This window comes from Pieris rapae, chromosome 13, assembly GCF_905147795.1.
Source record: "Pieris rapae chromosome 13, ilPieRapa1.1, whole genome shotgun sequence".
Classification (NCBI taxonomy): Eukaryota; Metazoa; Arthropoda; class Insecta; order Lepidoptera; family Pieridae; genus Pieris; species Pieris rapae.
The window spans coordinates 4288993-4303447 of record NC_059521.1 but is presented as its reverse complement, the minus strand read 5'-3'; the positions used below and the strand labels follow the sequence as shown (position 1 = coordinate 4303447).

Below are 14455 nucleotides of genomic sequence, written 5' to 3'. Positions count from 1 at the left end.
TTTAAAAATTAAACTTTTTCGTAACAAATACAGGTATTCTATGACAAAATGCGGGAGGCTCAGCAAGAGATACGTTCTCTGGCAGTGAGTAGTACGTCGGGTGCTCCTTCCGACAAGCGTAGTAGCCCTACTGATCGTCCTAAACTTACCATTACTGAAGGTAAGACTTACTTTAATGAAAAAAAGGATAGGCGATTCTCTTGACAAATAAAACTAGCCTGCCTACCATTAACTGTAATAGTTATTTAAAGTTTGCAGAAACAGTATGGGTATGATAAAGATTACATTGAAATTGAGTTTTGTTTTTTTCTAACAATATTAACAACATTAATCTTAATGCATAAACATACTATACTACTCCTATAAAAACACTATAACAACTAATTATTTTAACATCAATATCGGTTTTGCAGAGTAGCCCTTCTGATTAAGAAATATATTATTACATATAATTGTATTTTTATAATAAATTTACAGTTAAGTAACCCCAAATATTAATTCGCCTCGAATAACAAATTATAATTTTTATTAAAAACCTTTGATAATTTTCTAACTCGTGAGAAATGAACTATAATAACTAAAGCATATATGAATGTAGACATTAATGTTCACAATAGGTAAAGCAGTTCAAGGACCAATAGTGGTGGGAGAAGATATGGAAGAAGAAGTGAATAACGCGTGTGGTTCCGCGGTCCACGCATACTCCGATATACATACAATGTCACATGGTACGTACACTATCGGTACTTTTCCATTGCAGAAATTACAGACTTATAAAAATCTGTAATTTTATTCAACTACGAAATTTTTTATAGGTACAACAGTTCTGGATGAGATAATGGCGGAAAAGAAACGAACGACCGGTAATGGTGACTTATTACCTGCCAAAGTGGCCGTCATGAAGCCCATACTTCGCTTCCTGCAGCTTCTTTGCGAGAACCATAATCCAGATCTACAGGTCTTAAAACTTTTAAAATCTGATTATATATATTTACGTGCTGTATTGTTACCTAATGCAGTATTTCTTATTTTACATAGAAATTACATTTAATTGTATGTATATTTTAATAATCTTCATTTAGATATTTAGCTGTTTAAAAAATTTATGTTTGATATTTTTCAGAATCTCTTGCGTAACCAAAACAACAAGTCCAATTACAATTTGGTGTCAGAAACCCTTATGTTCCTCGATTGTATCTGTGGGTCTACAACCGGTGGACTGGGATTGTTGGGGCTTTACATCAATGAAGGAAATGTGGCTCTCATCAATCAGACCTTAGAGACCCTCACTGAATATTGCCAAGGTGAGATGGCTATTCATTCAAGCTCAATCCTGAATTTAAGTAGTATTTTCTCTCATGAAATTTATTAAATTATAAATTTCTATAAAATATTAGCGGCCCGTACCGGCTTCACCCGGGTGGACATTTTTTTTATTTTTTACAATTATTAATATGTTCTTTAATATTATACCCTATATTAATCCGTTATAAATTAACATTCAAACAGTGAAAGAATTTTTATAAACGGCCAGTTTTTGTTGGTTCGTTCGTTCAGCCAAATTGTTACAAACATACTTATATATGCCACTTGACGCGCGCAATCAACAATAGTCCAGGATCCATCGCCCATTTTTGCACTTGATTACTATCAAGCTAATTTTCCGTAAGTAGCTTTATTTTGATGAGACGCCCAATAATTTCCTATACGAAACTCTCGGTTGTGGTAGCTAACAGAGGAGAGCAAGGATAAAATATGTTGATTTGATGATTCTCAAATATTTATTACTAACTGATTTTTTTTTGTTAAATCTCACGACAATTACCTAAATTATTCGAAAAAATATTTGTCCTACAAAATCTATGGTTTGATCAAAGAGTCCCCTCTTTCCGACATATATCGATAACGAGGTCAGCTTTTCATTAGCTACCACAATCGAGAGTTTCGTATAGGAAATTATTGGGCGTCTCATCAAAATAAAGCTACTCACGGAAAATTAGCTTGATAGTAATCAAGTGCAAAAATGGGCGATGGATCCTGGACTACAAGTTTATAACCAACAAACAAAACATAAAATATTATAATTTACAGGACCTTGTCATGAAAATCAAAACTGCATAGCGACTCACGAAAGTAACGGTCTGGACATCATCACGGCGTTAATTCTCAACGACATCAATCCCTTGGGCAAGACTCGTATGGATCTGGTACTGGAGCTGAAGAACAACGCATCAAAGCTTCTCCTGGCCATTATGGAGTCTCGAAATGACTCCGAAAACAATGCGGAAAGGATACTCTACAATATGAATCCTAAACTTCTGGTGAAATTACTTTTTAAACACTATTTAATATTTGCGGGTATACAGTGATAAATGATTATTTATTTTATTTAAGGTGGATGTAGCTTGCAGTGCGTTCAACCAAGAGCATGCAGATGGTGATTCAGATAGCGAAGATGATGCTCCCTGTGCAGGCGTCTCGCCTAAAGAAGTCAGTAGAATTTAAATCTTATATCTTTAAACAAGCAATTCTTGTATATATATATATAATTGGAATCTCGAAATCGGCTCCAACGATTTTCATGAAATTTAGTATACAGAGGGTTTCGGGGGCGATAAATCGATTTAGCTAGGAATCATTTCTAGAAAATGTCATTTTATTTGTGTTTTATCAACTTAAACATAGAATTGCTCGTTTAAAGATGTCAGTCAAATAAAAACTTAAATATGAATATAATTATCTTTATTCGATAATTATATTCATATTTCATAATTTTATTAGTATGTAATTCGTACTTAAACAAAATTTCCAAAAAACACGATAAAAAAAAAAATACCGAGCTGAGCGGTCATCCAGGTCCTTATGGATAATGCTAGACTTTTTATTTAAGATAAATAGAATAACCACAGAGTACCTTATCTTGATTGGTTTGGTTCTAAATAATTTAATATAGGTCGGTCACAACATTTACATCCTCTGTCACCAATTGGCTGCCCACAATAAAGAGTTAGCGGCGCTCGTGAGGTCCACACCTACGGGACCTTCTGCGCCGGCGTTGCAGTACTATCGCTCGCATACAGCACAAATTGAGGTAACGATCTTTTATTCGAAGTTTTTAAAGAGATTTCATGTAAATATTTATTTCGTAGTCCTACAGCTAACAAATTATATATAATAACCAAAAAATATAACCGGAGATGGAATGCATGTTTACCTACAAAGGTACAAAATTTCCAAAAAACTAATAATAATAATACATTAAACGATCTGTATACCTGATTTGGCTGTGTTATGTGATAGTGTAATAGTGAGGGTTTGTCGTGAAGGTGTGTATTTAGATGGTCATGATGCAGGTGATTTTTCGCTGTAGATATTATTATATATATGATAAATGATAGTCTTGACTAAGGCCGCAACAAAAAAAATTGTATTTTCATCTGTTGAATATGGATCCGAACTAGAGAAACTAGAAATATCTACTCTTCACAGATAGTACGTACAGACCGTAGTATGGAGCAGATAGTTTTTCCGATACCTGAAATATGCGAGTACCTTCCCGATGACAGCAAACACAGAGTGTTGCAGAGCGCAGAAAGAGATGATCAGGGAAGCAAGGTGGCCGACTTCTTCTCCCGGCTTGATAACCTATTCCATGAAATGAAGTGGCAGAAAAAACTTAGAGGTAAAGATATATTTTAATATAATTTTTTTATTACTCTGTGGAACCAGCTACCCACTGAAGTATTTCCGAACCAATTCAACTTAGGGTCCTTCAAGAAAAGAGCGTATCAATTCTTAAAATGCTGGCAACGCACTCGCGAGCCCTCTGGCGTCGATAGTGTCCATAGGCGGCGGTACCACTTAACATTAGGTGAGCCTGTTTTCACCGTTCTATAAAAAAAATCAGAACTTTTTCTAACTTATTACAATTACAGATGATTTCAATAAATTTAAAGCCTTATTTTTTACTAAATATTTACAAGTACACGTAAACAAGTTAGAGAAATCGCGACGGTATTCAAAATATTTGTTTTAAATGAAACTTTATTAGTTTTTTTTTTTTTTTTTTTTTTTATAGAACAGGGGGCAAACGGGCAGGAGGCTCACCTGATGTTAAGTGATACCGCCGCCCATGGACACCCTCAATGCCAGAGGGCTCGCGAGTGCGTTGCCGGCCTTTTAAGAATTGGTACGCTCTTTTCTTGAAGGACCCTAAGTCGAATTGGTTCGGAAATACTTCAGTTGGCAGCTGGTTCCACAGAGTGGTGGTGCGCGGCAAAAACTGCCTGGAAAAACGCGCAGTTGTGGAACGGCGGACGTCGAGGTGATACGGGTGGAATTTCGTATTCTGCCTCGACGTCCGATGATGAAACTCAGCTGCAGGTATTAATCCGAACAACTCCTCTGAACACTCTCCATGCGGTAGAAGATGCAGAGAGACCCCACATCTCTACCCAACGCCAAAGGATCAAGCCGCTTGGAGAGATTTTGGTCGTCAACGATTCGAACCGCTCTTCGTTGAATACGGTCAAGTGGAAGAAGCTGGTACTGGGGAGCACCCGCCCAAAGGTGGGAACAGTACTCCATGTGGGGCCGAATTTGCGCTTTATATAGTTGCAAGCGGTGGCCCGGAGTGAAGTACCGTCTCGCCCTGCTGAGCACACCGAGCTTTTTGGAGGCTAATTTTGCCTTTCCCTCCAAGTGACCGCGAAACTGAACGTCGTTCGATATGTCAACGCCAAGTATTCCAATGCTGGCTGTGGCTTTAAGGAGAGTGTTTTCGAAAAGAGGAGTAGCGACAAAGGGTGTTTTTTTAGCGGAAAACGCGCAAACTTGTGTCTTTTTGGGGTTAAATTGGACTAGGTTTAGTCTGCCCCAGTCAGAGACTCCACGTAGTAGGGTTTCTACTTCAGACACAAGTTTGTTCCGGTACTCATCGACATCTGCCCGAGAAATACTTGCCCGGCCAGTGTAAAGAGTGTCCCCAGTGCTGTCATCCGCATAGCAGTGAATGTTGCTAAGTTGCAACATATCATTGATATGCAGAAGAAACAGGGTCGGGGATAAAACACAGCCTTGTGGGACCCCAGCGTTCACGGGTTTAAGGTCGGAACATGCTCCGTCGATGACGACCTTGATGCTCCGATCGGCCAGAAAGCTGGAGATCCAATCGCATAATTTCTCGGGAAGCCCATAGGCTGGAAGCTTCGAGAGCAGTGCTCTGTGCCACACCCGATCGAAGGCTTTCGCTATGTCCAAACTAACCGCTAGAGCCTCCCCCTTGGACTCAATTGCCTCCGCCCATCTATGCGTAAGGTATACAAGAAGGTCACCAGCCGAACGACCACGACGAAAGCCGTACTGAGAGTCACTTATCAGCTGGTGGCCCTCCAGATACTCCAGGAGCTGGCAATTAATAATGGATTCCATTATTTTGGAGAACAAGGAGGTTATCGCTATTGGGCGATAGTTGGACGGATTATTTTAGTTAATTAAAAATACAGGTGCTATAAAGAGTGGTCCATGTTAAATAAATATAGCCTTTATTAACAATCTTATAAGTTACATTTTATCTTATTTCTACTTTATATACTACTTATACTTCTTAACTTAAATTTAATTAAGGTAAATGTAAATATTATCATATTATTTCCTATTACACACTGGTTTTTTGATTGTCTTGCTTTTCAGCATAGGCTTCCATATAAACAGTGCTCCATGTTAGTCTGTTCTTAATATAATTATATTCTTACTGCTAAAAACCCTTACATGATAAAATAATAAAACTAAACATTCGTCATAGTAGTTGTAGGCATGGTACATTCTGGGTATATGTGTGACAAAGTAACTATTTATTGATATTTGCTAAAATTATATTAAAATTTGATAAAATTTTTCAGGTCAGCCACTTCTCTTCTGGGTGTCATCCTACATGTCATATTGGAGTAATATATTGTTTAACTTCGCCGTGTTAATTAATGTCATCGTAGCTTTTTTCTATCCGTTTCAAGATGAGACACCAAGTGAGTATATCTTTAGTATATCTATGTATATATATAATAGTAAGTATATCTTTAGTGCTCTTGAATAAGATTATCATGATTCACTTTTTACTTTTTGTCTTTTTATATGTATCCTATATCACTTTAGTTTATTTTTTTTTTTTGTTTCTGTTAAGTATGTTTTTTCCTTGTTATTGTATTTGTAATAAGTATTTTTGCACTTCTTGCCTATCTTATGTAATTTAATCCATGTTTTTTTTTACTTTTATCACAGCCGCCAGTTGCTTTTCATTAAATTATGTTTAATATTTTTTTCCTTTTATGTAATGCAACGAGGTGTTAATAAATAAATAATGATTCATAATTAAAAAGAGTTTATTGTCATTCTTACGATAAAGATTCCAGTAATATCACACCTATAAGGTCTATTTATAGTTCGTATATTTCAGAGTTAAATGAACACCTATCACTGGTGATATGGATAGCGCTTTCTGCGTCTGGTGTTTTAGTGACTTGGGCACCGCGCTGGTCTAGTCTTCGTGCCTTGGCTGGCTGCATCATTGTGTTACTGATATCATTACTTGGCCCTGAGCCCATGTTATGGCTGCTGGGAATGCTTACTGTAAGTATAAACTGGATTTTTAGTTGATTGATAGTAATACCCGCATGTACGCTTCATCTCTTGTAAACTACCCTCATATCGTTAAATTGATCGTTCGAAAGCGATAAGGCCGCCAGTTATCCTCCTTTTTATTTTAGAATTTAAACTGTACTATATTTCTGTTTTATTGCAACGAAGTGTAAATAAATAAATAAAATAGAATAGAAAATCTATAAATAGTTTTATGTCCAATACGCGATAATCTTTTGGATAAGGCTATATATATTTACAATTTATTTTGCGCAGACGTTACTTTTACAGTTTTCAAAAAAAGACTCAGCTTTATAATAAAGATAACAGCCATTTATTCATAAAACAATATTTTACTTTAAGCCCATAAATATTTTTAATTATCGTAGCGAAAGTAATACTCATTTAAGAAAATTTATTCCGCCCACTTTTTCTCGTTGTAATCCCAGGTGGTTGTAAAAGGCGTACACCTAGTAAGCATAATGGGCAACCAAGGCACTCTATCGAAGTCAGCGCGACACGTCATTACGGATCCAGAGTTGCTGTATCACGGGGTGTATCTCATATTCTGCTTCCTGGGGATTTGCTGTCATCCATTCTTCTTTTCTGTTCTGGTGAGTAATTTTCATCATTATAATAAAAAATCTTTTTACAACCTTTAAACATAAGCAAGGACTAAGTAATAGAATACTAAACACCTTTGGATGTTTATTATAACAAATGTATTTTTACATTTGTTATAATAAACACCACCACTCCACTAAGAACAGAACCAATTCGACTGTTTTTCATGAAATGAGCGTACCCATTCTTATAGGGATGGCAACGCAAGCATCCATTGGCATTATCCGGTTGGTATCACATCTGATGAGCCTCCTGCCCGTTTGGCCCCTGTTCTACATAAAAAAACAGTTATAATCATACTATAATTATTATTATTTCCTTTTAGTTGCTAGATATAGTATACCGTGAAGAAACTCTGTTGAACGTTATGCGGTCTGTGACTCGCAATGGGCGATCCATTCTTCTAACAGCAGTCTTGGCGCTGGTCCTTATCTACATGTTCTCCATCGTGGGATATATGTTCTTCAGGGACCACTTCCTCGTCACCGTGGACCGGCTCGATGGTTAGGCTTAGGATATATAGAATTTTTCATACAATTTAATATATAAATTTACTATGTGTAAATCTTATATCTTTAAACGAGCAATTCTTGTATATATATATAATTGGAATCTCGGAATTGGCTCCAACGATTTTCATGAAATTAAGTATACAGAGGGTTTCAGGGGCGATAAATCGATTTAGCTAGGAATCATTTCTAGTAAATGTCATTTTATTTGTGTTTTATCAACTTAAACATAGAATTGCTCGTTTAAAGATGTCAGTCAAATAAAAACTTAAATATGAATATAATTATCTTTATACGATAATTATATTCATATTTCATAATTTTATTAGTATGTAATTCGTACTTAAATAAAATTTCCAAAAAACACGATTTATAAAAAAAATACCGATCATCCAGATCCTAGTTATTAATAATAGATGAATGGTGATTTATATGAACGATGCTTATAATTACAATTTTAGATGACGACGATCCTCGGTTTGAGGTGGAAAAGTGCGGAGATGACCCAGCAGCTAAATACAAACAGCGTACGTCTCGTATAGTGTCAGTGGGCGGGGACCTGCGCGAACGCAGTTGCGATTCACTTATCATGTGTATCGTTACTACTCTTAACCAGGGCCTAAGGAATGGAGGTGGTATTGGCGATATACTTCGGGCTCCTGCTAGCTTTGTAAGTATTGTTACGATAAAACCATCGTAATATCTAGAAAAATGCTTAACAAATTTGCAACGTGAAACGAAACAAGAATTTGAAACACTTTTTTGGCGCGAATTTTATGTCATCAAAAGCTATATGAGAAAAGGTAAAATCGTATGTAATTTTTTTGCCTTGCAAATGCAGACGCATCTGTATTACCTTAGACCAACTAAATGTTGTTATTCCTTTTGTAATAGGAGCCGCTGTACGTAGCCCGAGTTGTGTATGATCTGCTGTTCTTCTTCGTGGTCATCATTATCGTCCTCAACCTAATCTTCGGTGTCATCATTGACACATTCGCCGACCTCCGTAGTGAGAAGCAACTCAAAGAGTCCATACTTAAAAGCACTTGTTTTGTCTGCGGTTAGTCATATTATAGTTTTTCATTGATTATTTTTATTTATTTGTATTTTTTTTAACTCGGTAACGTTTCAATTTAGATTTTCCTTTTTAGGATTTTTTTTTCCAACAATAAAGTTCACAAAAAAGAGTGCGACTTCACATAAATTACGATCTAGGCTATACAATAATTATGCCTAATAAATAAATAAATAAATGTATAATAATTATTATTTTACATAATATTATTTTTGTTATATTTTTTGTTTAAATAGGTCAAACTTTGCTTAATGTTTGAATGTGTATTCCGTTTTTGACTTTCGTGTATAATATAATTGTTTGAATATTGTTTAACGAGTAGCTGTAGGAATACTTTAATAAAATAAATAAACTATGCCTAATGGCTTAATTTTCTTCAATCTTAATAGCTTAATGTAATGTTCGTTAACAGTCTTAGTGTTCTATAATTGGATTAATAAAAGATTTGATAAACCGAAATTCTTCCACGTTTCGTAGATCTATATTGTTAGATACATAGTCTTTATAAAGAACCCAAGTAGAGACTTTGCTGCGTTAACTTGTCATGCTTGCCTACTTAATTATTAAATTATTTCCCCACTTTATATGACTTAACTTTGACGAGCGTCTACAGTAAGTCTCCATCGCGTTTGGTCTTGAGCCTCGTATTTCACCTCGCTCCAAATCTTTCCGGCTCTCTGCGTCGTCTGCTACTTGATATACTCTATGCCTATATATAACTGATACGTTTCAGGTTTGAATAGATCAGCATTCGACAACAAGACAGTATCATTCGAAGAGCACATAAAGAGCGAGCACAACATGTGGCATTACCTTCACTTCATGGTGCTGGTTAGGGTCAAGGACCCCACCGAGTTCACAGGCCCAGAGAGCTATGTGCATTCTATGATTAAGGTGTGTTTATAGTTTCGTGTTGGCCAAGTGGCTTCAGCGTGCGACTCTCATTCTTGAGGTCGTAGGTTCGATCCCTGGCTGTGCAACAGTGAACTTAATTTATTTTTGCGCATCTAACATCTATATTAATTATTAACATCTCAAGTAAACAGTCTTGCCTTATACCTAAAAAATGCGGCGTGCGTCAGGCACCGGAGACTGATCGTCTACGCGAAATAGATATAGAAATGTAAAGCCCAGACCCAATAAGCGTTGTAACACCAGTGATTTGTTGATTTTTTTTATAGTTTCAGTATATCGATTTATTTTAAACATGGCGACATTCAATTAATTGTGTTATTCAATTTGAATATTGTCTTAATTTTAAAATTACAATGTGAACTATGTTAAATCGAAATCCATTAAAATATTTATAATAAGTATTTATACGTTATAATATTTACTCCAGATCAAGTCGACATAAAGTACACTAAAACACGTTCTCAATATACTATTTATCAATTAATCTTTTAATGGATTATCATGAAACTAAATTCTCGAAATGCAATTAAATTATTCTCTGAATGATTTAAGTCAAACAACCTGGACTGGTTTCCGCGACTCCGCGCTCTGTCGCTAATGGGCGGCGGTGAGGGTGAAGGGGGGGAGTTGGAAGTGCGAGCTTTGCAAGCTCAGCTGGAACGGGCTCAACAGGCTGTTAGAACTCTCACTGACCTGCTTACAGACCTACGTGATCAGGTAAGCATGAAATACGATGTTTTTTTAGCTGCAGTGTGGTTGAGTGTTCGAGTATAACGTAACGAATTTTAAGGGGGAGGGGGGGGGGTTGGTATAAATAAAACGTTACTGTATGTTTTTTCCTTCTTACTGTATGTGTAATATGTTTTTTTGCACATCTTGCCTACCTTAAGTAATTTATGTTTTTTTCCTTTACTCACAGTGGTTGCCTGGAAGAAATCGCTCGAAAGCGATAAGGCCGCAAGTTGCATTAAATTATGTTCTATTTTTTTTTCTTTTATGTAATGCAACGTAGTGTTAATAAATAAATAAATAAAATAAAAATTGTCGTAATGTCCGGTGGAAATCATGTAATCCCAACTCAACGCCCACTTGTTTACATAAGTTCCAATAAAGTTATTAGAAAATGCATGTCCATTTTTATATGTATCTCTTCAATCTTTAGATGACCGAGCAACGCAAGCAGAAACAGCGCATAGGTCTTTTGAACTCGACGTCGGCGTATCTTCACAACTTGCAGTTAAACTTGCCACCCTGAACGCATACCTCGTAAATACGAATTCATTCATTTAGTACTTATATTTAAATTTAATTTTATAATTTTTACGACAATAACAGAGAAATTATTTGAATCGCACAATCTTTTGGCGATTTGTAATACGTACCGATTCTAAATTTCCTTAAAATGTAGCAATAATTATACTAAATTATGCATTTAAGATTTCAACTTAAGTAGATGAGTAGATCAGTGATACCGGTATACAGTCATATCCAAAGTAATTTTAGAGTATTTATTAGGAACAAATGTTTACTGACTTGAACAGGGTTTGTTTACTAGCGCTAGAACGACATTGTCATTATTTTAATTTGTATTAACACATTTAGTGCTCTTTTCTCGGATCCGAGTGGAACGGGTCACAGTAGCGGTGACGCCTACTTGGATCCGTGCGAGCGTCCCGTTTATTTTTAAAACCATTGCCATCCGTAGTTCAAGGACCCGAGTATTCGGTACCAAATGTGATGTATGCCACATTCGGATCCGAAAAATGTTTTTTTTTTATTAAGAATTATAATATACAGTCATACTTTACTTAATCAAAATGCGGCATAAAAAGTTTCCAGCTGTTACTTTGTACCCATTGTTTTAGCATTCAATGTGTTAAATACTTAAATTTTTCTGTCTGTATATGGTGTCGTTTATAGCGTTGCCAATATTAAAGTTATTCTTACCCAATTAGCGTTAGTAGATAACTCACTTTAAACTGTTTTATAATAATTTTCCTTTACATCTATTATCTGTGACTAGTTAGTTATACGAGTTTTTAAGATTTATCTATTTCTACTAAACGTTGTCTACTTAAAATTATATATCTCTAATATTAATTATTACCTCTTTATAAATAACTTGACATGAATTTATTTAGATTTCTATTTCTAATTGATCAATAAATGCTCACATTAACATTTTTCTATCGGTGGAACTAACAAAACTCGGGCCCGAGTTCTCTATGAAAATGGTATAGTTACAGCAGACGACTAGAATCTGTGTAAATGGGATAAAAATACCAAGTAATTTTTCAGCCACTGTCAACCAAATGAGGACCCAATAAAAATTTGTTTCTGTGTGCATTTACCAATTATACATTGTGTTGTGCGAGTGTCATTCTATATATTTTATTCACTTTTTGACATATTTGAATAGTTGTTATATTTATATACTTAATTTTTATCGGATGTGCAATACGTCAAGCTCAAATCCGTTACCTATAGTTAGCTGAATTTAGAAAAATAAGGATCTGATGTTTTCTGACTGTATATGTTTGAATATCGGCTGAAGCCCATCTGAATTACATTAAGCGTTTTATCATCAATTTATCTTTATTAAGTTTGTTAAAGAGATGCTTTTGAGGTATGGATTTTAAACAATGAACTTAGTTTTTTATTACCTTAAATTTTTATAGTTACAAAATTTCTATTAGGTATTTAAATGGATTATTAAATTTATTTTTAACGTTGGGAGTGGGCAATGATTTTCTATATGTGTTGCAATACATTTTACATCATTTTAAATCAAATTTATTTATTGTTACGGTATAACCACTAATATTTTTATATATTAAATATATAGAGCGTAATTGTTGCTCAATATATGGTTTGTGCAATCAGTGTTGTTGTATTTAATAATTTTGAACGATGCTCGAATATTATTACTAAGAACAATTAATTATTTATTTGACAAAAATTTGTGCCATTTTTTGATACTGCAATATATTTTCATTTGATGCATTTAAATAATCTGGTGTATTTGTTACATTCCGAATTACGAATCTTCATATGTCTTCTAAGGAAATTTTAACTATTGAACATTTTATCGTCGTAATATTTCAAGTATAAAATATTTTTCATTCATATAACATTCCTGTGACAGTCTGTTTTGTCGTAATTTTCGTTTTGTATCTGTATTTTCGAATCTATTGTTGAATGTAGTGTAGTAAACTTGTGATATTTAATCATGTTTTGTTTATAAAAATAAATGATATGGCACAATTTTACCTTTTTTATTTAGCGATCGAGGAAGAACCGACAGTAGACAAATAGATTTATCCGCTTGGTTAAAAGTTTTAATTAAATATATTTTATAATGTTCAAAAATTAAGGTTCTCAAGAGGTATTCGGCCAAGTCTGCTATTCTTTATTGAGGCAGAACTTATACAGGGCATATCCTAGTGCTCAAAGATTTTCGAAGAGACATCGCACTTAACTCTTATAATCCAATGGGACGGATGTATATACTACTATTAGTTCAGTCTTCGTAGCTTACAAAGCGCACAGAAAACTTCTGAGCTTCAGGCACAACGAACCATATGGAATGGGAGTCTAAGTGCAGAAACAGTCCACACTACACACACTACTACTTCTCTTAGTTGTTTTTTTTCCTCTTTGCGTATTTTAATACAAGGGAGAACCTTGAGTGACAGTTAGGTAAACGAGTATTAAGGTAACTATGGGTGGATTTGACTAAACGAGTAAATCTTAATCTTGGAATGGTTAGTTAATCGAGAGTAAATCTATTTAACGGTTTACTATCTACAATACTAATAATTGTGAGCCTTTTCGGGAATTGTTGCTTTATCGCCGTTTCGCACGGCATAACGGAGATTTCTAGAATGTAATGACGTCAATCAGTCCAATCATCTGATGTCTGCATTTCATAAATATTTAATCTGTGTTTTAATTTCAAGTCAACGCAACGTACTAAATTAATAGTCTGGCATTGTATAATGCAACATTTACACATCCATTTGATAGATGATAGTGATAAATAATTTTTTACGATATGAAATACTATCACATTGTACAACTGTACTAGTCCATTTATTGCATAGAGAGCATTCAGAACCGACAAAAGCCACTTAGTCGTGGAGGTCTATTGCGAAAAACGAAGTTTCGGCTGATGGAACTTACAATTTCTAAGTATTTCGGATCCGACAATCGATTGTAAGATCGCGATTAGACATTTTGTATATCGTTTACATTTGAGGTTTACTCTTACGTTATTAGACATAATGGTTATCGTATCTTAACCTCATTTTTACAACAGACTTAGGCTTCGTTTGAGATAAATATTATTTTAAATATTAAAATGGTGCCATTTTTACTATACTAAGAGGATAAGGAAAGAGTGACTCCAGATCCTGGCGCATATATAATTTCGACGACGCCACCGTCTCAAAATACCAGAGGGATTGATCCCATTATCAAAAAAGTTATATTGTTAAACTTATATTTCACATTTCTTATACGTAAATATTTATTACATTTTATGTAAGGGCCTTCAGATTCTTACGGCCCGTGGTTATATGCGAGGTTAACAGGGAAAAGTGGGAAAATATAAAGACACAACCATCTGACACTCAATGATGCATCCCTATTAAGAGCTTTATATTAAATATCCTCAAAACAGACAGGAAACCCGTAATAT

General features: G+C 34.9%; 1 protein-coding gene across 2 annotated transcripts in view; it reads left to right on the top strand.

Annotated features, from left to right (window-relative positions):
- LOC110993872 (inositol 1,4,5-trisphosphate receptor) overlaps window positions 1–13022 on the top strand; it is a 45621-nt gene extending 32599 nt beyond the window's left edge. For both annotated transcript variants that reach the window (XM_022260260.2, XM_045630740.1), the window contains 17 exons: window positions 34–160; window positions 618–728; window positions 816–958; window positions 1124–1304; window positions 2092–2321; window positions 2395–2490; window positions 2954–3091; window positions 3490–3682; window positions 5901–6023; window positions 6452–6624; window positions 7083–7247; window positions 7583–7760; window positions 8228–8436; window positions 8661–8826; window positions 9575–9735; window positions 10309–10473; window positions 10919–13022. In XM_022260260.2, coding sequence (XP_022115952.2) covers window positions 34–160; window positions 618–728; window positions 816–958; window positions 1124–1304; window positions 2092–2321; window positions 2395–2490; window positions 2954–3091; window positions 3490–3682; window positions 5901–6023; window positions 6452–6624; window positions 7083–7247; window positions 7583–7760; window positions 8228–8436; window positions 8661–8826; window positions 9575–9735; window positions 10309–10473; window positions 10919–11011 — 2652 coding nt within the window. In that variant the 3' untranslated portion in view covers window positions 11012–13022. The remainder of the gene's footprint in view (window positions 1–33; window positions 161–617; window positions 729–815; window positions 959–1123; window positions 1305–2091; window positions 2322–2394; window positions 2491–2953; window positions 3092–3489; window positions 3683–5900; window positions 6024–6451; window positions 6625–7082; window positions 7248–7582; window positions 7761–8227; window positions 8437–8660; window positions 8827–9574; window positions 9736–10308; window positions 10474–10918) is intronic.
- The last annotated feature ends 1433 nt before the right edge of the window (window positions 13023–14455 follow it).